Source organism: Haematobia irritans, chromosome 3 (assembly GCF_050003625.1).
Source record: "Haematobia irritans isolate KBUSLIRL chromosome 3, ASM5000362v1, whole genome shotgun sequence".
NCBI lineage: Eukaryota > Metazoa > Arthropoda > Insecta > Diptera > Muscidae > Haematobia > Haematobia irritans.
In genome coordinates, this window is record NC_134399.1 from 209519633 (window position 1) to 209546471 (window position 26839).

The window sequence follows — 26839 nt, forward strand, 5'->3', positions numbered from 1 at the left end:
ATCGTTAGTGTGAACATAGTTTAAGATTATTATCTTAAACGTTCACACTATGCTTGAGATTTCGTTTTGTTTGCAAACACAAAGAAAGATTTACAAATCAAGAAACAGAGAAATTTTGAAGATAATGTGAACGTGGTGTAAACAAGGCAAACGAAATAACTGTTTAATGATGACCACGCTACCAGCGCCATCTACAATTTTGCCATTGAGTCTCTCAAAAATGATAATAAATACATATCTTAACCAAATACTCTTTTTTTTGAGTTTGACATTTCGATTTCATTTTCGTAGATTCCAGTAACAAGGATTTGAGGATTTGGAGAACTTTTAACAAATTAATGGTGAACGAAAAGTTACAAAAACATTTTTGTGGCCAATGCATTGTTGTTATAATAGTATAAAATCAATAGTGGTAGCTGAACGAGGCAAAGGGAGCTTTGGTTTCTCCTTCGAACCCACACACTGTGAAAATAACTTGCTACAATCTGACAGAGACGACCCATCCAACACATATACTTTATAGTTGTAATTGGTCAATAAACTAAACGAACAATCATAACTTGCCGTCTCCTTGGAAGTCCAAAAATGGTGAGTAATATTAGTAAGATTATAAACTTCACATATTTGTTGTAATAAATTTGTTGTGTGTGTGCGTATGTTTGTACCCCCTGTTCTATTCTATAATTTCAGACCTCCCCCTTGGTTCTAGTGGATTCATTATTACATGAATTCTATCAAGCGACCACACCTAATAACCGCAAAAGGGAAATAGAATCGAATTTGTTGGCATTTAAGAATCAAACAGATGCATGGAAAACTTGTCTGACTGTGGTCAGCGATGCATCCACATTTGAACAAAATCAATTTTTATGGTTTTTTTGTACCTCAACATTGGAACATTCAATAACCCGAAGATGGATGCAGTTGGGCAGTTCCGATCGTGCCATGATGAGGGAGGCCCTATGGCGGACGTATATAAATCTTCCTATAATGTCCACCATGAAAAGACAACGTGATACCTATGCGCAATTAATCGCCTTGATGGGAAAACGTGAATTCCCCGATGAAGATCCCAACTATATTATGCATTGTATTACACTTATAAAATCAAATTTTGTTTTGGGCATTTGTTTATTGCGCACTACATCTGAAGAGGTTGTAAGCAGTAGGGAAGATGTTAGTACAGATAGAAAACAGTATTTTCATTCCTGGTAAGTGGAAATAATTCTACACTACAATGATATGAGTATTTATGTTATATGTACTACAGGAGTGTATGTATACCTTTGGTCTAGCAATTTAACTTTATACCTATTTTGTACAATTTTATCGTATCGTATCCATATGTATTTCGAACGGACCCAACGCCCACTTTCCTAACACTTTGGATTTATGCAAAATGTATAAGTATGCAATTGTAGGATTGGCATGATGAGAAATTGAATATATTAGAAAAGGGTTGCAGTTTAAGAAGTGAATCTTTGCATAAACTCGAATTCAAGTTTCAGTTCAATAGTTCAGCATTCGGAAATCGATTCAACATGAAACAATTCCTTCATTCATTTCAGATATAGAAATTAAATTCAAATATTAACGGCATGTAACTCGGTTAGGCTTTAAATGTCGAAAGCAAATTTCACATATCTTCTTTGCTCTTGACTCACTGCAGTCTTTTCAGCTGTTAAATTTACGACTGGAATATAGTAATACATTGGAAGGGTCAATATGATGTCCTTAAAGGCGTGGGTTGATTAAAAAATGAATAAATAAATAAATGTTAATTAATCGTAGGTTAAGTGTTGGTCAGAAAATAAACTATCCCATATCCCACAAAATCTCTTCACAGCGTGGTCCTTGTACTAAAGCTCGACTTGAAGAATCGGCTTCGGCGTCAATAGGCCGATTAACCAAGACGATGCTTTTTTTAATAATTTATTTCATATCGAGTTTTTCCAGTATTTGTTCCAATAAAATAAAAAGCTCAAAGTCAGCCATATGAGAAAAACATGACTCTATTCCCAATAAAATTTAGAAGAGTAAAAAAATATTACGGAATGTAATGGGTTAATATATTACGGAGCCTACTATGGTACGCACCGGTATCCACGGTTGCCACAATTGGTAGAATTCTACCAAAACTGGTAGATATTTTTAATGTTTGGTAGATTTCTTGAGGTTTTGGTAGATTTTGCAAAATATTCCACTTCAATTAAGTGCTACTTTATAAATAAATGAAAGATTGACAAAAATTCCCATAGAAATAAAAATTTGACAAAATTTTCTATAGAAATAAAATTTTGACAAAATTTTCTATAGAAATAAAATTTTGACAAAATTTTCTATAGAAATAAAATTTTGACAAAATTTTCTGTAGAAATAAAACTTTGACAAAATTTTCTATAGAAATAAAATTTTGACAAAATTTTCTATAGAAATAAAATTTTGACAAAATTTTCTATAGAAATAAAATTTTGACAAAATTTTCTATAGAAATAAAATTTTGACAAAATTTTCTATAGAAATAAAATTTTGACAAAATTTTCTATAGAAATAAAATTTCGTCCAAAATTTTCTATAGAAATAAAATTCAGACAAAATTTTCTATAGAAATAAAATTCAGACAAAATTTTCTATAGAAATAAAATTTTGACAAAATTTTCTATAGAAATAAAATTTTGACAAAATTTTCTATAGAAATAAAATTTTGACAAAACTTTCTATAGAAATAAAATTTTGACAAAATTTTCTATAGAAATAAAATTTTGACAAAATTTTCTATAGAAATAAAATGTTGACAAAATTTTCTATATCAATAAAATTTTGACAAAATTATCTATAGAAATAAAACTTTGATAAATTTTTCTATAGAAATAAAATTTTGACAAAATTTTCTATCGAAATACAATTTTGATAAAATTTTCTATAGAAATAAAATTTTGACAAAATTTTCTATAGAAATTGAATGTATTTTGTATTTTGGTACTTGATTTTATTTAAATCATTTAAGTTAGATATGTTATAATTTTAATTAATTATTTTTATATTCAGTTAAGAATTTTGTTTTGTATTCAGGTATTCTTGCTAAGTAATATATATATTGGCCTATGAAAGGCTTTGTATTACTAATTGTTAAATAAATGAAATGAAATAAAATTTTGACAAAACTTTCTATAGAAATAAAATTTTGACAAAATTTTCTATAGAAATAAAATTTTGACAAAATTTTCTATAGAAATAAAATTTTGACAATAACAAAAATAGAAATAAATAGAAAAGTTTTCTACAGAAATAAAATTTCGTCCAAAATGTTCTATAGACAAAATTTTCTATAGAAATAAAATTTTCTATAGGAATACAATTTTGACAAAATTTCCTATAGAAATAAAATTTTGACAAAATTTCCTATAGAAATAAAATTTTGACGAAATTTTCTATAGAAATAAAATTTTGACAAAATTTTCTATTGAAATAAACTTTTGAGAAAATTTTCTATAGAAATAAAATTTTGACAAAATTATCTAATTTTGATTTCGTCCAAAATTTTCTATAGACAAAATTTTCTATAGAAATACAATTTTGACAAAATTTCCTATAGAAATAAAATTTTGACAAAATTTCCTATAGAAATAAAATTTTGACGAAATTTTCTATAGAAATAAAATTTTGACGAAATTTTCTATAGAAATAAAATTTTGACAAAATTTTCTATTGAAATAAACTTTTGAGAAAATTTTCTATAGAAATAAAATTTTGACAAAATTATCTACAGAAATAAAACTTTGATAAATTTTTATATAGAAATATAATTTTGACCAAATTTTCTATAGAAAAAACATTTGACAAAATTTTCTATAGAAATAAAATTTTGACAAAATTTTCTACAGAAATAAATATAGAAATAAAATTTTGAAAAAATTTTCTATAGAAATAAAATTTTGAAAAAATTTTCTACAGAAATAAAATTTTGACAAAAGTTTCTATTGAAATAAAATTTTGACTTTCTATGGGAATAAAATGTTAAGAAATCTTTCTATAAAAATAAAATTTTGACAAAATTTTCTATACAAATAAAATTTTGACAAAATTTCTATAGAAAATTTTGTTAAAATTTTCTATAGAAATACAATTTATCAATGTAATATTTTTTGTTTGGTAGTTTTTTAATAAAATTTCTTCCTAAAAACACTCCCAAAAAGTCTGTAAGTTCTAAAAGAATACCGTAAGACTTGGGATGAATTACCTTATCCCAATATTTAATAAAAACACTCCAAACATTTTTAATTACAATTTTTAATGTCGGGATGTCTGCTCTGTTGGTTTTTTTCTCAGGATTGATAGTAAAAAAAACAGCAATGCTTGCCTAAAGCAAACAAAACCAATAACAAATTAATTAACAGCCAGGATCCCCAACAGTCATTCTCTTTTATCAATTAATACCTATGAAACCGGATAGCATGAGCAGCGATGAAAGAGGCTAAACCAACTTTTTATAACCTGGCCGTAAGCGGAAACCAGAACAGAAATGATAGGAAAATTCAATTTTTGAATATTGAGAAAAAAACTAATTATTTTTCTGCCTTGTTTTTAATAAATTCTGAATTAATTTTATATATGGACAAGGAAAATATATAGCCCAATGAATTTATTTTTTATTTATGTTTCCCCTCTGATATTTATAAAAATTATTAATTTGTTTGTTTTAATTGTCTACTCCCAAAACCCTCATAAAGCATTTCATTATGCATGCCTGAAATTATGGATCTATTAACAAAATATTTACTAATCGCTGTGTGTCATATCAATGACAAAGACGTTCATTCCATATCGAATACTCTCATGGATTATAGTTTAATATCAACGCTGCCAAATGACAATCAATTAAGGTAAGGAGCAACCCAATGATTTCCTAACGAAATTTTGAATGTTTACATGAAATAATTTTGTGTGTTTTTTTGGATAGTTCCTCTGTGTTAGAACTGTTAACATGTATCCAACATCTGGTCTCATGGACACGTACTGAATTAATATCCGAATATTTTCTTATGTCCATATTGGATATGTCACAATGGCGTTCGGCACATCAAGACTTGTCATTGGCTGGTCTATCCGTTCTTAATGAACTTTTGTATTTACAAAAATCATTGCCATGCAGTGTTACGCTAATGAATGGCGTAAATGTCCTTTTGGAACAACATAATACATCTAAACAACAGAGTGAAATGTACATTGATAAATTTCGTGAATTATTGCGTTTATATGCGGTAAAATATTGGCAAAAAATGCTGCAGGAATCATCAGTATTGGAAGTATTTTTAAAGTCATTATATACCTGCACCATATGCGGTGAGTATAACATACATAGAAATCGAAAATATTTCAATTGTCTAAAGTTCCATTGTTTCATGTACTTTCTATGTTTTATCTGTATTTTTTACAGAAAATGGTGCTTATGATTTCACCGAAAAACTTGAAATTTGGACTCCTATTATCAAGGGATTAACAATGCATGCAAAATTAAATCGCTATAATGATATCATTCATCAATTAGTTGCTGAAATTATGCGGCGTACACAATTTGAATATAATAAGACTGAACTGGAATTACTCGATAATGAACTGATGGAGGATAATGTAAGTATTTCTGTTTGGTTAAATTTATATACAAATATATTTTTTATTTTCATCGAGAATTCTGTCGAAATGTCTGTAAAATTTTGTGGAACAATAAATTTGTGGCTTTTTAGGATTTTTTATTCATAAATTGGAGTTCAGTGTAAAAGACTTGTTACCACGGTTGCCACTCGAGCCAAAATTAATCTATTAAAAAAAAAAAAACAATAATATTTTGTCAAAATTTTATGTCTATAAAGATTTTGTCAGTATTTTATTTCTATAGAAATTTTAGTCCTAAGCATATTTCTTGTGTTAATTTTGTCAAACCTCTATTTCTATAGAAAATTTTGTCAAAATTTTATTTTTATAGAACGTTTTGTCAAAATTTTATTTCTATAGAAAATTTTGTCAAAATTTTATTTCTATAGAAAATTTTGTCAAAATTTTATTTCTATAGAAAATTTTGTCAAAATGTTAGTTCTATAAAATATTTTGTCAAAATTTTATTCTATGAGACAAAAATTTGACAAAATTTTCTATAAAAAAAAATTGATAAAATTTTTTCAAAATTTTAATTTTATGGAAAATTTTGTCAAAATTTTATTTTTATTGAAAATGTCGTCAAAATTTTATTTCTATTGACAAAATAGAAATAAAGATTTCACAAAATTTTATATATAAATAAAATTTTGACAACATTTTAAATAAAAATAGAATTTTGACAAAAATTACTGTAGAAATGAAGATTTGACAAAATTTTATACATTTTTTATATAATAAAATTTTGACAAAATTTTCAATAAAAAATATAAATTTTCCATAAAATTAAAATTTTGACAAAATTTTCCATAAATATAAATTTTGGCAAAATTTTAATTTTATGGAAAATTTATATTTTTTATAGAAAATTTTGTCAAAATTTTATTATATAAAAAATGTATAAAATTTTGTCAAATCTTCATTTCTACAGTTATTTTGTCAAAATTCTATTTTTATTTAAAATGTTGTCAAAATTTTATTTATATATAAAATTTTGTGAAATCTTTATTTCTATTTTGTCAAAATTTCATTTCTATAGAAAATTTTGTCAAAATTTTATATCTATTGAAAATGTCGTTAAAATTGTATTTCTATTGAAAATTTTGTCAAAATTTATTTTATGGAAAATTTTGTCAAAATTTTAATTTTATGGAATTTTTTTTTTATAGAAAATTTTGACAAAATTTTATTTTATATAAAATGTATAAAATTTTGTCAAATCTCCATTTCTACAGTGAAATGTATAAAATTTTGTAAAATTTTCATTTCTACAGGGATTTTTGTAGAAATTGTATTTTTATTTAAAATGTTGTCAAAATTTTATTTATATATAAAATTTTATCAAATCATAATTTCTATTTTCTCAAAATTTTATTTCTATAGAAAATTTTGTCAAAATTTTATTTCTATAGAAAATTTTGTCAAAATTTTATTTGTATAGAAAATTTTGTTAAAATTTTATTTCTATAGAAAAGTTTGTCAAATTTTTATTTCTATAGAAAATTTTGTCAAAATTTTATTTCTATAGAAAATTTTGTCAAAATTTTACTTCTATAGAAAATTTTGTCAAAATTTTATTTCTATAGAAAAATTTGTTAAAATTTTATTTCTATTGAAAATGTCATCAAAATTTTATTTCTATTGAAAATTTTGTCAAAATTTTATTTCTATAGAAAATTTTGTCAAAATTGTACTTCTATAGAAAATTTTGTCAAAATTTTATTTTTATAGAAAATGTTGTCAAAATTTTATTTCTATAGAAAATCTTGTAAAAATTTTATTTCTATAGAAAGACTTGTCAACATTTTATTTATATAGAAAATTTTGTACCTCTATGTTGGGGAGGAATATTTTGTAAAATTTTTATGAAAAAATCTACCATTTTTACGAAAAAAAATTGTTTATGTTTCGTTAGAAATTTTTAGTCTTTTTTATGAAATTATGCTTCGAAATTTTTGTTTATTTAAAATAACTTGATATACTATACAATTCCATTTATTTATTATTTTTTCCAGACTCAAACAGAATGGCAACAATATCTTACACAATGTATAGAATGTATTGCCTTGGTGGCTGAGTCTCGTCCAAATGCAGTATTCGCACAAGTATTTAGTCATTGGTCTCGTCCTCATATACAACTACAGTCTTTACAGAATGATATTGATTGTGGCAAAACATTTGAAGTTATACGAAAATTGAAATCACAATCGTTTCCGGAGCGTTTAAGAGATTTCGCCACAGTTTGTCAAGCGGTGGTTAGAGTTGCACCTCTAATGGATACAAATATAATGACTGATGCCTCTTCGGAAGTAAACTGCCATTTAAATGTGCTAGCGGAAAATTTGCTAAGTACATTGAAATTTTTTACCAGTAATAAATTGAATACCATAGATGTTGATCACTCAACGTTTCAGACTGATTATGATTACTTGTAAGTGTTGGTTAAACACAAAAGCAAAACACAGTTTTTTTTTTCATATTGTTGTTTTCCTTTTCATTTAGATATGCTCAAGTTCTAATGGCCATACGAAGCATTTTACCATTATGTCAATCTTTAAAATCGGATCATATGCTATTGCAATTGTTCGAATCTTTGGGTTGTATATTTCAACCCAACACCATTATGGGATCTTCGCCTCTTATCTATATGGCAGCCAGTCAATTGCTGTTGTGTATATCATCTGTGATTCGTCCAAAATGTCTGTTGGATATACCCACAATTGTAAATCTAATGCAATCGGGTCCACGTCTCTCGCATTTACCACGTCAAGTTATTGCTAATATTTATATAAGTCTCATTAGTTATCTGGTGTTGCCTTGGAAGAATGTGGACGAACAACAGCAGGACTATTCAAGACGATGTCAAATTCTTAAGGAATATACGGGATGTTTGGCCCAAAGCTTTCTAGAATTGGACTTGAATTCTGTAGCATCCGCAGCAAGCGGTGAAGCAAAAGTATCTTCCATATCATTGAGCTTATTGGTCACCTTTAGTCTAGTAATTGAATTTTTTAAAGACTCTTCCAATAACACAAAAGACATGTTGGCCTCAACATTTAAGGTGGGTAATTTTGCCATAGTTCTTATCTAATATCTGATGGCCTTCTCATTTTTCGTTGATTTTTCCTATATAGCCTATAATTACAAAAGCTTTAGTGATTTACAATGCATTTGGTCAGAGTAGTAATGCTATTGCTATTACTGTTGCTGAGTTTAGTTTAAGTGTTCTAAGAACTTTACAAAATCAATTGGGTTTTCAATTTATTAAAGAGATGATAACACTGTTCATTAATGTGAATAGCCGGTGAGTATATTGAAAAAGAGATCCATGAAAAATTCAACATCATAACAAGGCAATTTCAATTTTAGAGAACAATTAACCGTAAGTCGTGTTGCAGTTATTGAGAAAATTCTACAGATGTTCCAGCTAATAGTGCAACAACCCGGAAATGCTTCATTATCTATGTTACCCTCAATTTTAGACTTTACATTCGAGCATATAATGCCCATGATTCAAATGGATAATAGTATAGCTGATACCACAGATTTAACAAGTGTGGTCTATTCTCTATTTGACAGGTATACATACATCTAAGTGATTTACTTTATTTGTCTATTCCAATAATTCTAAACTTTTTGTTTCCAGCATATTAACTTGTAAGTGGCAATATTTCTACAAGTCATATGTGCAGTCGAATGGTATATTACAACAACAAAATGGCAATACGAATAGTACAAATGTTTCAATGAATCCCAGCGATAATTTACATCCAGAACATTTTATTGCTTTAATGAATGCATACGGACAAATCCTAGTCACTGGCAATGATCCGAATATCGTTCGCACTGTTCTAATGTCTATGCAAAGTGTACATGAAAAATGGCGTTTATATCAGAGGCCATTGTTTAAGGAAAATCTATTGGGCTCTTTTCTGAGTGCTTTAATTAATGTCTTGATATCTGGCGAAGGAGCATTACATTTTGATATATTAGCTAGTGCCCTATTTGCTATGTCTCAGGTGGATGCTTTGAAAATGCGTGAAAGCTTTGCTAATGCTGGCCTACCGATTAATATGAAATTAATTGATGAACTTTGTTTAACTACGGTAAGTAATGCAAGAAAGTATTTAAGTTTTATTTTTCATTTAGAAACAATTACATTTGGCTTCTAGGAAAACAAATTGGTGTTATTAAATAATTTTCATACATATTCTCATTTCTTGAATTTTTCCAATCTACACAAGTCTGCCTATACACATCCCTTCAAAAAATTTGGAAGTTCTTCCAAAGACACAACTTTAAAAGCACTTCTAGAGAATGCACTCCCAATGATGTTCTTTATTTTATCTAACTAGGAAGTTCTTTTAATTCAATCTTTTATATTTTGTTTTTTTTTTCATACTTTAAATGGGTAATTTTAACTTTTTTTGTTTCAAATAGGTTAAAAACGGAGTAAGAATTCATAAAATGGTACAAATCATTTAAATTTTGTCGAAAAAAAAGGCTAAATCCAATCTAAAAAAATTGTGAATTTTTGAAAATATTTGAGGTTAAACGTTTCCGACAAGCGTTAGAATCCATTAAAAATTATAAGAAAATATAAAAATTATTTATTTGACAAAATATCACAGAATTTTTTAATTTACATCCAAAACATTGAATTCGTATCACACCTAAAGAAGTGATGCAAATTTTGTGCAACGGCTCTTGAAATGGTGGACATCCGTCCTATGACAAGCCCATGTTAAATTCATCGCTTCTGCTTCTTCCGGATCCAAAACGAACATATTCATTACTTTTTTGGCGACGCTTTTTTTGATTGGATGTTTCATCGCTAACTAATTCGAATTTACATAGCCTTTTGTGTAGATCTGGCGATGGGATATCATTAATTTTGGGACTTATTTTTCACCACACATGACCTTTTTTCACCAAATATGACCTTTTTAGAAAAAGGAGTAGTTTCTATAAATGTCGATTTTGAAAATATAACTCGTGCTTATGGCAAGTTCTTAAAATGTCCAGCACTAGTATTGTTGCCAGTATTTTCCGGTCTCTTATCCCTAATTTGAATAAAACGTTTCACTACTTTTTTGGCGACGCTTTTTTGCTGGGGTATAATTCTCTTTGTAGTAGTTCGAAATTTTATTAATACGTAAATGAGAACCGCCATTTATATTTTAGCGATTACATTTTGAAATATATTTATATGAATAATTAAAAAAACCAGATTTTAACAATTATATTGGAACTCATAAGAATAGAAAATTTCTACATAAAATTTTATTAGGGTCTACGCTTAAAAAGTGATACACAAGGTTTAACGAAATAAATGATAAATAAAAAATAAATTTGACTAATTAAACAAACATCATTTGTACAATATAAAATTTTGGGCATTCACAAAATTTGTCAAAGACAGGTTATTAATTATAAGCTCTACTTATTAGCATCCGGACAGGCCATTTGATACAAGAATTGAACAAGAGTTCTAGTTGGACGTCCAGTCATGCGTTCTCTCAAAAGATATGGTATAGTACCATAGCGAGTTAACATACCCACTCCTCGTATATCTAAATGAGCCCAATCCACACAGGGAACAAGTTCCTTAACAAAACAATATTAATATTTAACAAAAAAAAATCCTTAAAATAATTGTTTTTAATATTACATGTAAAATTGCAGCTGCCAAACAACTGGATGCTGGACCATATCCATTATTGCTGATATCAAAGCTTGTATTATCTATAGAAATTAAAAAAGATAGGTTAGGAATCAATATTTTAATTTTCATTCAGTCCACAAGTGGTGGTGAACTTGTCTCGACGAATGCTGCCCGATTCTATGTTTAGCTCAAATTTCTATTGAAATAAAATTTTGACAAAATTTTCTATAGAAATAAAATTTTGACAAAATTTTCTATAGAAATAAAATTTTGAGAAAATTTTCTATAGAAATAAAATTTTGAGTAAATTTTCTATAGAAATAAAATTTTAACAAAATTTTCTACAGAAATACAATTTTGACAAAATTTTATATAGAAATAAAATTTTAAAAACATTTTCTATAGAAATAAAATTTTGACAAAAGTTTCTATAGAAATAAAATTTTGACAAAATTTTCTATAGAAATAAAATTTTGACAGAAGTTTCTATAGAAATAAAATTCTGACAAAATTTCCTATAGAAATAAAATGTTGACAAAATTTTCTATAGAAATAAAATTTTAACAATATTTTCTATAGAAATAAAATTTTGACAAAATTTTCTATAGAAATAAAATTTTGACAAAATTTTCTATAGAGATAAAATTTTGACAACATTTTCTATAGAAATAAAATTTTGACAAAAGTTTCTAAAAAAATAAAATTTTGACAAAATTTTCTATAGAAGTAAAATAAAAAAAACTATAGAAATAAAATTTAAAAAAAAAATCTAGAAATAAAATTTTAACAAAATTTTCTATAGAAATAAAATTTTGACAAAATTATCTATAGAAATAAAATTTTAACAAAATTTTCTATAGAAATAAAATTTTGACAAAATGTCCTATAGAAATAAAATTTTGACAAAATTTTCTATAGAAATAAAATTTTGACAAAATTATCTATAGAAATAAAATTTTAGCAAAATTTTCTATGGAAATAAAATTTTGACAATTTTTTTAGTAGTATAGCGAACTGCTTAGGGCTATATACATATCTACTTTTAAGAATTTAGGGTAAATATTAAGAATTCTGCAATTCTGTTTTGAATTTGTGTATTTTTTAGTAGACTGTATTGTAGTCTGTGTAATATTGTTATAATTGGCCATGGGGCTTTGAAATTACAAATAAAGTATGAATGAATGAATGAAATAAAATTTTGACAAAATTTTCTATAGAAATAAAATTTTGACAAATTTTTCTATAGAAATAAAATTTTGACAAAATTTTCTATAGAAATAAAATTTTGGACAAAGTTTCCTATAGAAATAAAATTTTGACAAAATTTCCCATAGAAATAAAATTTTGACAAAATTTTCTATAGAAATAAAATGTTGACAAAATTTTTTTATAGAAATAAAATTTTGACAAAATTTTCTATAGAAATAAAATTTTGACAAAATTTCTATAGAAATAAAATTTTGACAAACTTTTCTATAGAAATAAAATTTTGACAAAATTTCCTTTAGAAATAAAATTTGGACAAAATTTTCTATAGAAATTAAATTTGGACAAATTTTTTTATAGAAATAAAATTTTGACAAAATTTTCTATAGAAATAAAATTTTGGACATTTTCTATAGAAATTTAATTTTGACTAAATTTTCTATAGAAATACAAATTTGACAAAATTTTCTATAGAAAAAAAATTTTGACAAAATTTTCTATAGAAATAAAATTTTGACAAAATTTTCTATAGAAATAAAATTTTGACAAAAGTTTCTATAGAAATAAAATTTTGACAAAAGTTTCTATAGAAATAAAATTTTGACAAAATTTTCTATAGAAATAAAATTTTGACAAAAGTTTCTATATAAATAAAATTTTGACAAAATTTTCTATAGAAATAAAATTTTGACAAAAGTTTCTATATAAATAAAATTTTGACAAAATTTTCTATAGAAGTACAATTTTTATAAAATTCTATATAGAATTTTCTTTTTTTGCGTATATTTCAAATTTTCTGTTTTTTTTTGCGGATATTTCTTACTTACTTGTCACTAGATTTTTAAAATAATTCCACAAAGGTAAACGCCACATTCGATCTCCAGTTAGGGATCCAGCCTTTTGAAATTGTTTCCATATATAATGGGAATTAGAAAATATACCAGTAGCACTGCCACCCAAACCCTTGACAACACCACTGCCCAAAGTGGCTACATCAACTACCAAACGTGGCTTATATGTAGTTTGACCATAAATCAAAGGATCTGCCATTATGGCAACACCAGCTTTGTCGGTATCCTAAAAATCGTATAAAAAGAAAAAAATATATATATAATCGATTTTTTTTCTTACGATTTGTTGTCATACTCGTATAGCCAAGGTTCGTCCATTTAATAGGGTTATCAAATCACCAGGTTTACAAGCCATACCTGAAGGTATATTTTCACATAATGGTATTACTGCCGATATGTTTATGGGTAATGATAAAGCCGCCGCTGCTCTTATAGCAGCAACACAAACCGCAGCTCCGGCCATAGATCCACGATATTCATCCATTCCTTTACCGGGACGTAAGCAAATGCCACCACTGAAAAAAACAAAATGATAATGATCATCAAACATCATGTTTCCATCATGTCAATATGTCTCACCTATTAAAAGTCATGCCTTTGCCCAATAATAATATGGGTTTGTCTTCGGGTGCTGTACCACAGTAACTTATCTCCAATAATACTGGTGGTTCGCAGGATCCCTTAGCTATTGCTAAAAATGAATTTAGATGTTGTTGTTCAATCCATTCCATGGTACGTATTTCAACGGTAACACCACAAGGGCATAGAGCATCAACAGTAGCTTGGGCAAATGTAGTAGGTGTCATTTGATTAGCTGGGGCATCACTAAGGCGTCTAGCCAAATTTTGTGATTCTGCCTTAAATAAACCTCTTGTCCATGCATCCACATCAGGTGAATCATATAATTCAAGTTTTGGAACTATAGTGCGATTTTTCTTTTGTCTGTTATCATGATAACGCCATACAGCTAATGCACTTCCCTCAGCCGCTTGTTCGGGATATTCCATGGAATCGATGAAACCCTCAGAGCAACCTTGTAATTGTAAGCTTCTCGCACCGACACCGGCTGCAACACGGGCATTTTCCTATTACGAACACACATTTAAATGAATAAAATAAACCAGATGGAAAAGCAATATAAACAAAAATAAAAAAAATCTAGAAATCTAAACAAAAATAAAATAAATAATTTCCCACAATTTTCATGAAGCTCCGTTACTGCAAGGATAGCTATCCAACTTTTAAACCATTCTAGGGAGTTAAGAAATTAACTGCCAAACAAGAGAGAAGATATCTGCAATTTATTTTTTATTAACGGACAGTTAAAGCCTAACGGAACTATGTGATAATGGCCGTTAATCTCATAAATGTTAGTATTATTTACCTTATTTTTAGAACATGTGGATTTAGTCTGGGTAACAGAATCAATTATTTCCCAAATACTTTTTAAGCAAAAAATTGAACTTACCATGCCCTCATCAATCATTTCAAGTTCATTGAAACCGGCACGTTCACGTCCCATACCAATAACAGCCACAGATCTATACTCTTGGTCGATATTATTGAAAACCTTACCCCTTCCCAAATGACCTGTGATATTGCATCTAGATAATAAATAAATGTCAAATTTGATACCATTTTGATTTTTTGGTAATTATATCACTCTTTACTCTTTAATTAATTGTGAAACCTTTCCCTGGACACGATCATCAAATTTTTCTCCACTTGTGGTTAATTTAGGGTCCTTATTGCCTTCCTTTTCGTATACACCAATAACAAGTCCTTTCTTTGTGTCGGGGAGGAATTTTATGAAACTACTGAAAGAAATTGTTTGGAGAACATAACTTACTGTGACACGGGTATCCCCACTGGTGGTGTACAATCGACTGATTTGGAAACTATTTGTAAATTTCAATGTTTTACATCTCACTACCAACTTTTTTACAACATTGGCTAAACGTTCCGAAGACATTTTCTTTGATATAAATTACACCCACACACACAATTAATACAAGAAAAAAGAAAATAATTTGAAATAACCAATTTTCAATGTTATTGGAATAGAAAGCGATAGCCTACTTAGTATGAATAAAAAATTTCAATTGAAATTTACTTTTCTGTGTCCTAATTTTAAAGCAATATCAAGATTTCAAAATTTTTGTTATAAAACCAATTTGTTTTTGATTTTTAATTTTTATTTGTCAGCCAATCATTGACGTTGCTAGTAACTTCCTCCTAAGAGGGTGAAAGCTACAATGTGTGTGCTAAAAACGAAATTAAATTATTATTTATTTATTATTTGATGGGTTAGCATGCCCGCCTTGCATACACAAGGTCGTGGGTTCGATTCATGCTTCGACCGAAAACCAAAAAGTTTTTCAGCGGTGGATTATCCCACTTCAGTAATGCTGGTGACATTTCTGAGTGCCCGTGTAAAAATTGGAGGATCCAATCCTATCTAATAATATCAAATTGGATCTAATTAGATCTGTTCAGATATTAGTTCAGACATAATTGGATATGCACAGATATGCTATATATGATGCTAGATCTGGTTAGATATAATTGCAGATCTCATCATATATTGTATAATATCTAATTATATCTGGCATATCTAATAATATATGCTTGGATAGGACCGTATATAGCACTATATCTAATAAGATATGGTAGATATAACATCATATCTGACTATATATGGGTTTAAATACGGTCCAAAATATAATTAAAAACAATCATGAACAAATTAAAAAAATATTTGAAATATACGTCTAAAAAACTATTCGAGATATATACACAAAGTTACAGATGGGAAAAACAACTTTTGTTTATTTAACGGACTTACATAATAAATTTTAAAGTATTTACAAACATGTTTTTCGAGTTTCAGAACATGGTTGAGCTCCTTCACGTCATATAGTTTTAACAATCTAAAGCAGTCAGTTTTGGAAATGGATATAATATGATCAGCGCCAGTTTTTAAATGTTTTATCGGATACTGCTGGTTGACGTCAAAAAGTGTAATAAAAATAAATTGTTGAAAATGCGCAAAGAAGCAATTAACAGACCCATTTAGTATTTGTCGTTCCCATGCGTTTGGAGTATAATTAACCTTTCATCCAAAGCATTATTTAGTATCCAAAGTAGATTGCAAAATTAATTTTTATTTTGAAATATACTCATATAAAAAGACTGCTGTTAATAGGAAACACTGACTGCTGTTTTTTCGGTAAACAAAAAAGTGTTGTTTTAGCAGTTTTTCTGCTAAAGTAGCAAACAATCTGTTGGTTTGGAATAACAGACGTACAGCCCAAAACTTAGTAGTTTGCTTAAATAATAGAAATTCAAACATTAAAAAACATTTAGTAGATTTTGATTATGCAATAACATTTCTGAGCAAGTCGTCCTTTTTAATATATGTCCCACTCGGACATCACCAAACAGTCGTACCTTGAGGATGGGGCTTCTCAACAATACCTTCTTGGTTTTCTAAGCAATTTTGCTTATTGACGCAGGCGCCGAAGTGGATGGAGCCTCATTAGTCAAGATGATTTTAATATTTATATTGTAAATTTCACTTAATACGTTTTACTGCTATTAATTGCGTAAATTGTACTTGTTAAGTTTCAAATAACAAAAGTTTCTTCTGTTTACATCTATCATACGTTCTAATAAATGGGTTCTATACATTATATACAAATTATGGGCTTTTATGCGTTGAAAGATCTCGAAAGATATAATTGTATCAAATAATATACAATTATATCTAATTAGATCTGATTAGATGTGTCTCATTTTTGAGATCTGATCAGATCCAATTTCATAGCATTTAGATCTGACCAGATATAACCATTTTTCGGATCAGCTCAGATCTGGCCATGTCTTGGCTCAGATCTAATCATATCAAATCAGATCCCCCAATTTTTACACGGGTGTTTCAAAGCTTCTCTAAGTGGTTTCACTGCAATGCCGTTCGGACTCGGCTATAAAAATGAGGTCCCTTGTCATTGAGCTTAACGTGGAATCGGGCAGCACTCAGTGATAAGAGAGAAGTTCACCAATGTGGTATCACAATGGACTGAGTCTAAGTGAGCCTGATACATCGGGCTGCCACCTAACCTAGACCTAATTCTATTTGATGGGAAGAACACAGAATATTTAATACAAGGATATATTATCATAGTTTGAAGAACTATAACAACGTATTTAGTAGGGGAGATAGCAAACTCCTCTTGCTGCGCCACACAGTGCTTCCATACAAGGAATGGACAACACTAGAAAGAGGCATAGTAGGAATGCGGAATTTTGAAAAGCCTTGTTGATGGTCAAAACTAAGAAAAATGCAAAGTTTTGTTCCGATCGGACAATTCCTTCACGTACCTCCCATACAAAGGGATCAAAAATATCTGTTTGTATAAAAGGGAGAGATAGCACAAATGGTAAAATGTCAATTTGGGAACGGTTGTGTATTTCTAACATGACTCTCTGAAATTTTGTATGGTTTGAGCCGAGATATTTACCAAGTAGTCAGCTAAAATGTGAGACCCTAGAAATCCTACTGACAGGCCTCGGCTATGGGAAAAGTTTATATACTTTTTCTTAGCTTTCAATTCACAAAGTCAAAAAAGATATGAAATACAGAGGTATAATTTTGACAGGCCTCTAAAATTGGTCTCTTCGGCTATGGGAAAAGTTTATATACTTTTTCTTAGCTTTCAATTCACATATGTTCTAAAATAATTTTATTTTTTTTACATGAAAAATGTTCGGAGAACGTAGAGGGTAATCATGTGGTGAAAATAGGGTACGTCATTTTTGATATCTGGTGGGGGAGGGGACATCCCCCTTGCCCGAATTTTTCAAAATTGGGCCAAAGTTCTCCGATTTGGGTGAAATTTCCAAAGATGGTTAGAGGTGTTGTCTAGACAAAGACCCGTTACTTTATTTTTCTATATTTGGTCGCGGAGGTGCACCATAGATAGGGTCACGAAAAAAAGTTGATGCGGTCACCCCCCAGTTTTGTAGCATATTCAAAGACAATTTCAGAACACCATAACTTTTTTTTTCCGTGCACCCTAAGACCCCCCGCAATACAATTTATTGTGCTGTGTCGCCATTTGAAGTCCGATCGAAAAGAAACGCATATCGTTGTTCGTGGTTGGTGGTGTGTAGGGTAACCTATTGACTTTTTAAAATCTCTGTAACTTTTTTGTTTATGAATATAAGTAAATACTTCAAAAGCAAAAGTTTCATATTTTGTTAAGATCTTTATAATGGTTATCAGAAATGGGCTTCTTGGGGTATACGAAGCGAAATAAAAAAATTAAAAATCAAATTTGACGTCGGAGTCAAAAATGACCAATGCACGAAATATAGCCCCTGATCAACCACGAACAACGATATGCGTTTCTTTTCGATCGGACTTCAAATGACGAAACAGCACAATAAATTGTATTTCGGGGGGTCGTAGGGTGCATGGAAAAAAAAGTTGTGATGTTCTGAAATTGTCTTCGAATATGCTACAAAACTGGGGGGTGACCGCATCAACTTTTGTTTTCCTTTAGGCCGTGACCCTATCTAGTGGACCACCCCTTTATACGAGTTTTGTTTAAAGTACAGTAAAAAAACAAAAGTTCTCTGATTTACTGGAGATTTACAGAGAACACGCTGTGAGGCTATAAATTTTTTATGGAGTACCTGATTTTTTAATATTTGGACGGGACTTGACGACTTTTTGAAAATTGGAACAAAAATATCGGATTTGCTTGAAATTTTCAGGGAAGGTTGAAGGGGGTGTCTAGGCAAATAACAGCTACTTTATTTTCGATATTTGGTCGTGAAGGGGTCCTCCTCTTTGTCCGACTTTTTTTAAAGTACAGTGAAAAAAACTAAAATTTGTCGACTTATGCTATGGTCGCACTGGGCAAATATTTGACAGAAATCGAAAAAGAATCCGTGGTAATAGCCCCACCAGCAAACATTTGAGCTCATATTGGATATATAACATCATGGCAGGGTTATTTTCCAAAAAGCGTATCCAGATGTTTGGAAAATTGTTCCGTAAAAATGTTTGACACTCATTTTTGTCAAATATTTGCCAAGAGAATTTGGGGGAGATTATGAAATTTATATGAGTCACAGGTAGACGTCATTTCTCCTCAAGTACATACCGTGAAACAATTAAACTTTTCCAATTTACTTGAAATTTACAGAGAATGTGGGGTACGTTCTATTATTATAATGGATATCTGATTTTGTGATATTCGGATGGGAAGAGGGGCCTCCCCTTGCCTTGCTGTTTAAAAATAGGGCTTATAATTTGCTTGAGATTTTCTGGGATGTCTACACAATATTCGCTATATCATTTATCGATATTGGGACGGGGAGGGAGACCTCCTCTAAAACTGAAAAAAAACTAGAATTCTCAAGTTCACTTTAAATTTACAAAGGCCGTGGGGAAGGTTATGAAATTAATATGGTGTACTTGATTTTTGGGTATTTGGACGAGAACCTTCTCATTGCCACACGCTATGAAACTTTAAGGAAAATTTACAGAATTTCTTGGAATTTGCGTCCCTCTACAAAAAAATCAAAACATCCATCTAAATCTTAAAAAAAAATCAAATTTTTATATGAAAAAATTCTTTTGCTCATATCTCCTAAACTAAGCGTCCTAGAGCGAAAAGGAGGTTAATTCATGACCACCCTTAAAAAATCAAAAATTTCACCCAAATCCTAAAAAAATTCTATTTTTATATGAAAAACTTCTTTTGCTCATATCTCCTGAACTAAGCGTCCTAGAGCGAAAAGGAGGTTAATTCATGACCACCCCAAAAATAATCAAAAATTCCATTTAAATCTTTAAAAAAAATCAAATTTTTAAATGAAAAACTTCTTTTGCTCATATCTTCTTAACTAAGCGTCCTAGAGCGAAAAGGAGGTTAATTTGTGACCACCCTCAAAAAATCAAAAATTTCACCCAAATCCTAAAAAAATGATATTTTTATATGAAAAACTTCTTTTGCTCATATCTCCTGAACTAAGCGTCCTAGAGCGAAAAGGAGGTTAATTCGTGACCACCCTCAAAAAATCAAAAATTTCACCCAAATCCTAAAAAAATTATATTTTTATATGAAAAACTTCTTTTGCTCATATCTTCTGAACTAAGCGTCCTAGAGCGAAAAGGAGGTTAATTCGTGACCACCCCCAAAAAATCAAAAATTCCATCGAAATCTTAAAAAAAAATTAAATTTTTATATGAAAAACTTCTTTTGCTCATATCTCCTAAACTAAGCGTCCTAGAGCGAAAAGGAGGTTAATTCGTGACCACCCTCATAAAATCGAAAATTTCACCCAAATCCTAAAAAAAATATATTTTTATACGAAAAACTTATTTTGCTCATATCTCCTGAACTAAGCGTCCTAGAGCGAAAAGCAGGTTAATTCATGACCACCCCAAAAACAATTAAAAATTCCATCGAAATCTTAAAAAAAATCAAATTTTTAAATGAAAAACTTCTTTTGCTCATATCTCCTGAACTAAACGTCCTAGAGTGAAAAGGAGGTTAATTCATGACCACCCCAAAAAATCAAAAATTCCATCGAAATCTTAAAAAAATTCAAATTTTTATATGAAAAACTTCTTTGCTCATATCTCCTAAACTAAGCGTCCTAGAGCGAAAGGAGGTTAATTCATGACCACCCTCAAAAAATCAATAATTTCACCCAAATCCTAAAAAAATTATATATTTATATGAAAAACTTCTTTTGCTCATATCTCCTAAACTAAGCGTCCTAGAGCGAAAAGGAGGTTAATTCATGACCACCCTCAAAAAATCAATAATTTCACCCAAATCCTAAAAAAATTATATTTTTATATGAAAAACTTCTTTTGCTCATATCTCCTAAACTAAGCGTCCTAGAGCGAGAAGAGGAGGTTAATTCATGACCACCCCAAAAACAATCAAAAATTCCATCGAAATCTTAAAAAAATTCAAATTTTCATATGAAAAACTTCTTTTGCTCATATCTCCTAAACTAAGCGTCCTAGAGCGAAAGGAGGTTAATTCATGACCACCCTCAAAAAATCAATAATTTCACCCAAATCCTAAAAAAATTATATTTTTATATGAAAAACTTCTTTTGCTCATATCTCCTAAACTAAGCGTCCTAGAGCGAAAAGGAGGTTAATTCATGACCACCCTCAAAAAATCAATAATTTCACCCAAATCCTAAAAAAATTATATTTTTATATGAAAAACTTCTTTTGCTCATATCTCCTAAACTAAGCGTCCTAGAGCGAAAAGGAGGTTAATTCATGACCACCCCAAAAACAATCAAAAATTCCATCGAAATCTTAAAAAAAATCAAATTTTTAAATGAAAAACTTCTTTTGCTCATATCTCCTGAACTAAACGTCCTAGAGCGAAAAGGAGGTTAATTCATGACCACCCCAAAAAATCAAAAATTCCATCGAAATCTTAAAAAAATTCAAATTTTTATATGAAAAACTTCTTTTGCTCATATCTCCTGAACTAAACGTCCTAGAGCGAAAAGGAGGTCAATTCATGACCACCCCAAAAAAATCAAAAATTCCATCGAAATCTTAAAAAGATTCAAATTTTTATATGAAAAACTTCTTTTGCTCATATCTCCTAAACTAAGCGTCCTAGAGCGAAAAGGAGGTTAATTCGTGGCCATCCAAAAAAAAAAAAAATCAATTTGCGTCCCTTTACAAAAAATAGAGCAAAATCTAACCTTCTCCGATTTACTTGAAATTGGGAGAAGATGATTAACAGCCTGTTTCTGTATGTCGACGAGCTCTATCGATCGACTAAAATACATAGAAACAGCTGATTTTTGGTTATAAATTCAGCTGTTTGTTTCCATTTCAGTCGATCAATAGAGCTCGTTCGACATTAGAGGTGTGCACGTGAGTAATATTTTACTCACGCTCACGCACACTCACGACGGAAAAATCTTACTCACGCACACTCACGCACGATATTGTTTGGTAGGACTCACGCTCACGCACACTCACGAAAAGAAAATTTGTGTTCACGCACACTCACGCACGAAAATGTCGTGACTCACGAAAAATACCGTGACTCACGAAAAATGTCGTGACTCACGAACAATTTTTTGAGTAATTTACCTTAGCGACGCGTCTGAAAACATGAGCATTATTAAAATCGAGAGCGTTATTACACTCTTAACATCCCAGGTGTCACTAAAATTGTAAATGAATTTAACTCTTAAGCGTTTTATGTTGGTGAGCAGGATTATTTTCGTGAGCGTAAATCTTTACTCACGCACACTCACGAAGATAATATTTTCGTGACTCACGCTCACGCACGACATTTTGATTTGTTAATCACGCTCACGCACACTCACGCCGTTGCCATGAGCGTGACTCACGACTCACGCGTGAGTCACGAAAATTTTCGTGAGTCACGACAATTTCGTGTCACGTGCACACCTCTATTCGACATACAGAAACAGGCTGTAAATTTATACAGGGTACATGATTTTTCGATGTCTGGTTGGGGAAGGAGAGTAGTGAATTTGGGTAGTTTGTGAAATGAATATACACCCTCACAAAAAATCGCTTCTGTAACATATACTCCCAAACATATTTTGCTTCAAGCATATACATTTTTGGGTATTGCCCAAACATTTATATGTTTGATCTCTTCCAATATATAATATGTTTGAAAGCATATTGGTCTAAACAATATATGTTTGGGTAGTCTAAGTTCCAAACATTTTGTATTATTCCATCCAAATTCAATAATGTTGTCTTCTAAAAAACAATATGTTATTATGTGAACACATAATATGTTTGGAAGCATTTTGCACCCAAAAATATTATATGCTTAAAAAAAATTCTCCCAAACAATATTGTGCTCAACATTTTATTTATTTATTTATATATTTACAATCATAATGAATTATGAAAATAAACAGGTAATATAGGTGCTAACAACATAGGTTTTCGACCTGACTGCTCAAAATTTTGTTTCTGCCTAATTGTATATTCCCCCACATCTTTCTCACTTCCACGAGATTTTTTAGTTCTTAGCACCTTTTTCTGTAATACAAACATTGTAGAAGAAATTATTCAATTTTATGATTTTTATTTTATTTTAATTTTACCTTTTGCCGGACGGGGATTCGAACAGCGGACCACACAGTTTGTAAGGATCAAAGAAGGTTAGGTTAGGTTAGGCTAGGTTATCAAAGAAGTAGCTGATCAATTGCCCAAGGAAAAATAAAATGTTAATTTTGTAATAACAAGCAACCACCAACTTAATTCAATATCGCTCCCTGTTAAATAGCGCTCCAAGCTACTAAACACATATATGTTTATAGGCTATTTCTAAATTAATATATGTTTGCATCCAAGCATATTATATTTACAAACATTTTATGTCCCAAACATAATATGTTCTAACATATTAACATATATGTCCCAAACATGTTATGCTAGTTTATGAACATTATATGCTTGCACTCAAAAATATTGTGTTTAACAATTTGTGTTCCAAACATATAATGTTTATAGCCAAACATATGAAAAACAGTCTTTTTCATCCGTGTAGGGTACGTGAATTTATGATATCTGGTCGGGGAGGAGCGAAGTCTATAAATGGGAACTCGGTACATAATTTAAGATTTTTGCACAGGCTTCTGCCAGACTTTCTTAATCAAAAAAACTTAAATTTACATGAAGTGGACAGACAACGTAGAAGGTGTCTCATTCTCTGTATATGTTTGGGAAAGGCATGTTTTCCGTGTCCAACACTTTAACAAATGTTAAAATGGTCAATTTTTATGTACTTTGTTGGACGCTATTTTGAGGAGAAGTATACCTCCCCTTGACAAACCACGCTTGAAATTCACAGAAAATGTAGAAGATTGTCCAATGATTTGAATACAGAACAAAAAACAAAAAATTTGTTGCAAGGGACGCGGGCCGGGTTACGCTAGTATTCAATAAATTCTGGTTAAACCTGGGCTAGTAAGAAACACCCTCAAAATAAAACTGAAATGAATTTCATTTTTTTTCACATCATTTTAAAAACATTTATTTATTATTTCTTTAAAATTAATTGTTATTTTTTTTTGTTTGGGCATTCTTTACTTGTACAATCTCTTTATATAATGAATATTAAATATTTATCTATAAGTGTATTTTTTTTAAACAAATATATATGTGTATATTTGTTTTTATAGTTTTCTTAAAAAAAAAACATTGTGATATTAAAATTTCGTTATCTGCTCTTTTGTTTCTTCTTTTTTTCTCTTTCAACAGGACATTCCAACATTTTCACAAAAACTAACTCAACTGATACAAGATGCACACTGTGTGCATTTATCGCAAACATAAAAAACAAGTGGCATCTTCATGTCATTTAGATATACAATATTCATAGTTCTATAATATTTTAATATTTAAAATTAATTATAATTAAACATACAAAAGAAAAAATCCATAATTATCGTCATCAGCGTCGTCATCGTCTCGTTATCTCAACATATTTAGAAACAACAATGTAAGCTTAAGTAAATTTGTAATCGTCTCGTATAAACCGAGCGAATATTATTACGTATGTATGTACGAGAGAGTGTGTTTTTTTACATATATATATAAAATTATTGTGTAGCATTTTTTATAAATATATATACTTATACTTATTATAAAAAAAGTAAACCTAAAAAAAAAAATAAAATAAATAATTAGGAAAATAAAAATTTAAGATTACACATAGTCATCATATGTCGTCGTCGTGTAGTTTTATAAAAATAACATTTAGTTATTAGCAGTGACACCTACTCTTTTGTCAAAATCTATAAATTTTTCATGTTTTATTTGTTTATCTTTGAATTTCCCCAAAAACCAAAAAAAATTTAAAAAAATGATTGCAAAAATACACACATACGTACTTTTTTTAATAATTGAATACAAATTTTATTAGAAAAGTTTTTTTTTGTTTAATGACGATCTTGGGCATTTCTTCATATACATACATACATATATATATATATATGAGTATAAAATATGCATATACATATACAATATTGAATATCCATATATACTACAACATTAATCTTTGATCATTGTATAACAAAAATACTGTGTTTGCTTTCGCATAAATATTTTAAATATTATTTTATTTTGTTTTTTTTTATTAATATATATTGTTTTTAGTTTCGGTTACTATAATCCCATTTTAAAAAAGGTACTTTGTTTAATATTTTTATTTTAATTTGCTTAATGTTTACAAAATTTTCTCCTAGCAAAAAACTATGTTTCTTTTTTGTGTGTCATGTGTTTTCTTTTTAAAAGAGCTTTAAATTATATAAATATTGATATTAAAATTAAAATTAAAAAAATCATTGTTCATTTCTTATTCATATATTTTTTAGAAAAATATATCCCTAATATAAACGTGTAGTTATTTGTTATGTTTTTTTCTTTCTTTTTATTTGTTTGTTTTCCTTTGTCGCCTATTGTAATTTTTGTGGGGTATTCAAAAATATTGATTTTTGTTTCGTTTAACATTTACAGACACACACAATTAGTTTTGGTTTGTGCTTTTATATTGTGTTTAGTGTTGTAGTTTATTTTTCGTTTCATCTTAATTTTAAATTTTAAACAAAAAAAAAAAAACAACAAAACATAAATTCGAGCTTATTAAATAAAATTTATTACAAAATGGAAATATTTATGTTAAGCATCTCATTGGTATTTGTAATTCTAAATTAATTATATAGTTGTAAGCTTTCTCTCTCTCTTTGCTAGTTTTATCCTTTATCCCTCCCCAAAGCAAAAAGCACAGTGTTTTATCAATAATATCAGTTTTCAATAAAACAAAAAGAAAAATACATGAGACATTTTTTCTTCTTAAAATCGTAAGTAATTGTGTCTTTTCATTTAGTAATCACATGATTTTGTGATTTTCATGGCATTAAAACAGGTAATTTATTATCATTGTACTTTTTTCTTTGTTTGCTATATATTTTCTTTTGTCAATTTTCTCAGGTATCTAAGTTTACTCTATTTTTAATGAGTGATATAAGAACCAGCAATGTAATGCAGTTCGCGTTTCGGCCGCTTTTGTTAACAGCGACACGTAAAAAAAAAGTTTTCTTGGATGCAAAGATTTTGACCTTCCCTTAAGAATTTTGGTATTGATTTAAAATAGACCCATTTTTAGGGACTTATGTAGCTTTAAATCTAGCATCAATAAAATTAAAATTAGGATACAGATCTCATTAATGGAATTTTCCTTCCTGTTTTGCAATATATTTATAAAGATATTCACCTACAAGCAAATGTCAGTTTAAAAATCCAAATTACTACAGATCAGGGATGGAAAATATAATTTTTAATGGAAAGTACAAAAAAGGTAATGTTTTGAGCGAAACATTATTTTTCACTAAATTTCAACAAAAATTCCAT

At 29.0% G+C, this 26839-nt stretch overlaps 2 protein-coding genes across 4 annotated transcripts; one reads left to right on the forward strand and one right to left on the reverse strand.

Annotated features, from left to right (window-relative positions):
- The first annotated feature begins 264 nt into the window (after positions 1–264).
- ebo (exportin ellipsoid body open) lies at positions 265–26293 on the forward strand. Of its 2 annotated transcripts, none has more exons than XM_075302507.1 (11): positions 265–588; positions 691–1211; positions 4731–4883; positions 4961–5343; positions 5438–5631; positions 7668–8083; positions 8155–8713; positions 8787–8956; positions 9022–9231; positions 9299–9758; positions 10093–10275. In XM_075302507.1, exons 1-11 carry the CDS (start codon positions 586–588, stop codon positions 10135–10137), a joined length of 3114 nt encoding a protein of 1037 aa, XP_075158622.1. In that variant the 5' UTR covers positions 265–585; the 3' UTR covers positions 10138–10275. The 2 variants fall into 2 exon arrangements, with proteins under 2 accessions (XP_075158622.1, XP_075158621.1); XM_075302506.1 differs by lacking the exon at positions 10093–10275 and adding an exon at positions 24689–26293 and having other exon boundaries at positions 266–588.
- On the reverse strand, positions 10893–15437 carry LOC142231845 (cytosol aminopeptidase-like). Of its 2 annotated transcripts, XM_075302504.1 has the most exons (8): positions 15224–15437; positions 15045–15160; positions 14843–14978; positions 13954–14459; positions 13670–13889; positions 13351–13600; positions 11324–11397; positions 10893–11259 (listed from the first exon to the last, which is right to left on the reverse strand). In XM_075302504.1, the coding sequence occupies exons 1-8, from the start codon at positions 15344–15346 to the stop codon at positions 11092–11094; spliced, it is 1593 nt and encodes a 530-aa protein (XP_075158619.1). In that variant the 5' UTR covers positions 15347–15437; the 3' UTR covers positions 10893–11091. The 2 variants fall into 2 exon arrangements, with proteins under 2 accessions (XP_075158619.1, XP_075158620.1); XM_075302505.1 differs by lacking the exon at positions 13351–13600 and having other exon boundaries at positions 13732–13889.
- Positions 26294–26839: the final 546 nt, after the last annotated feature.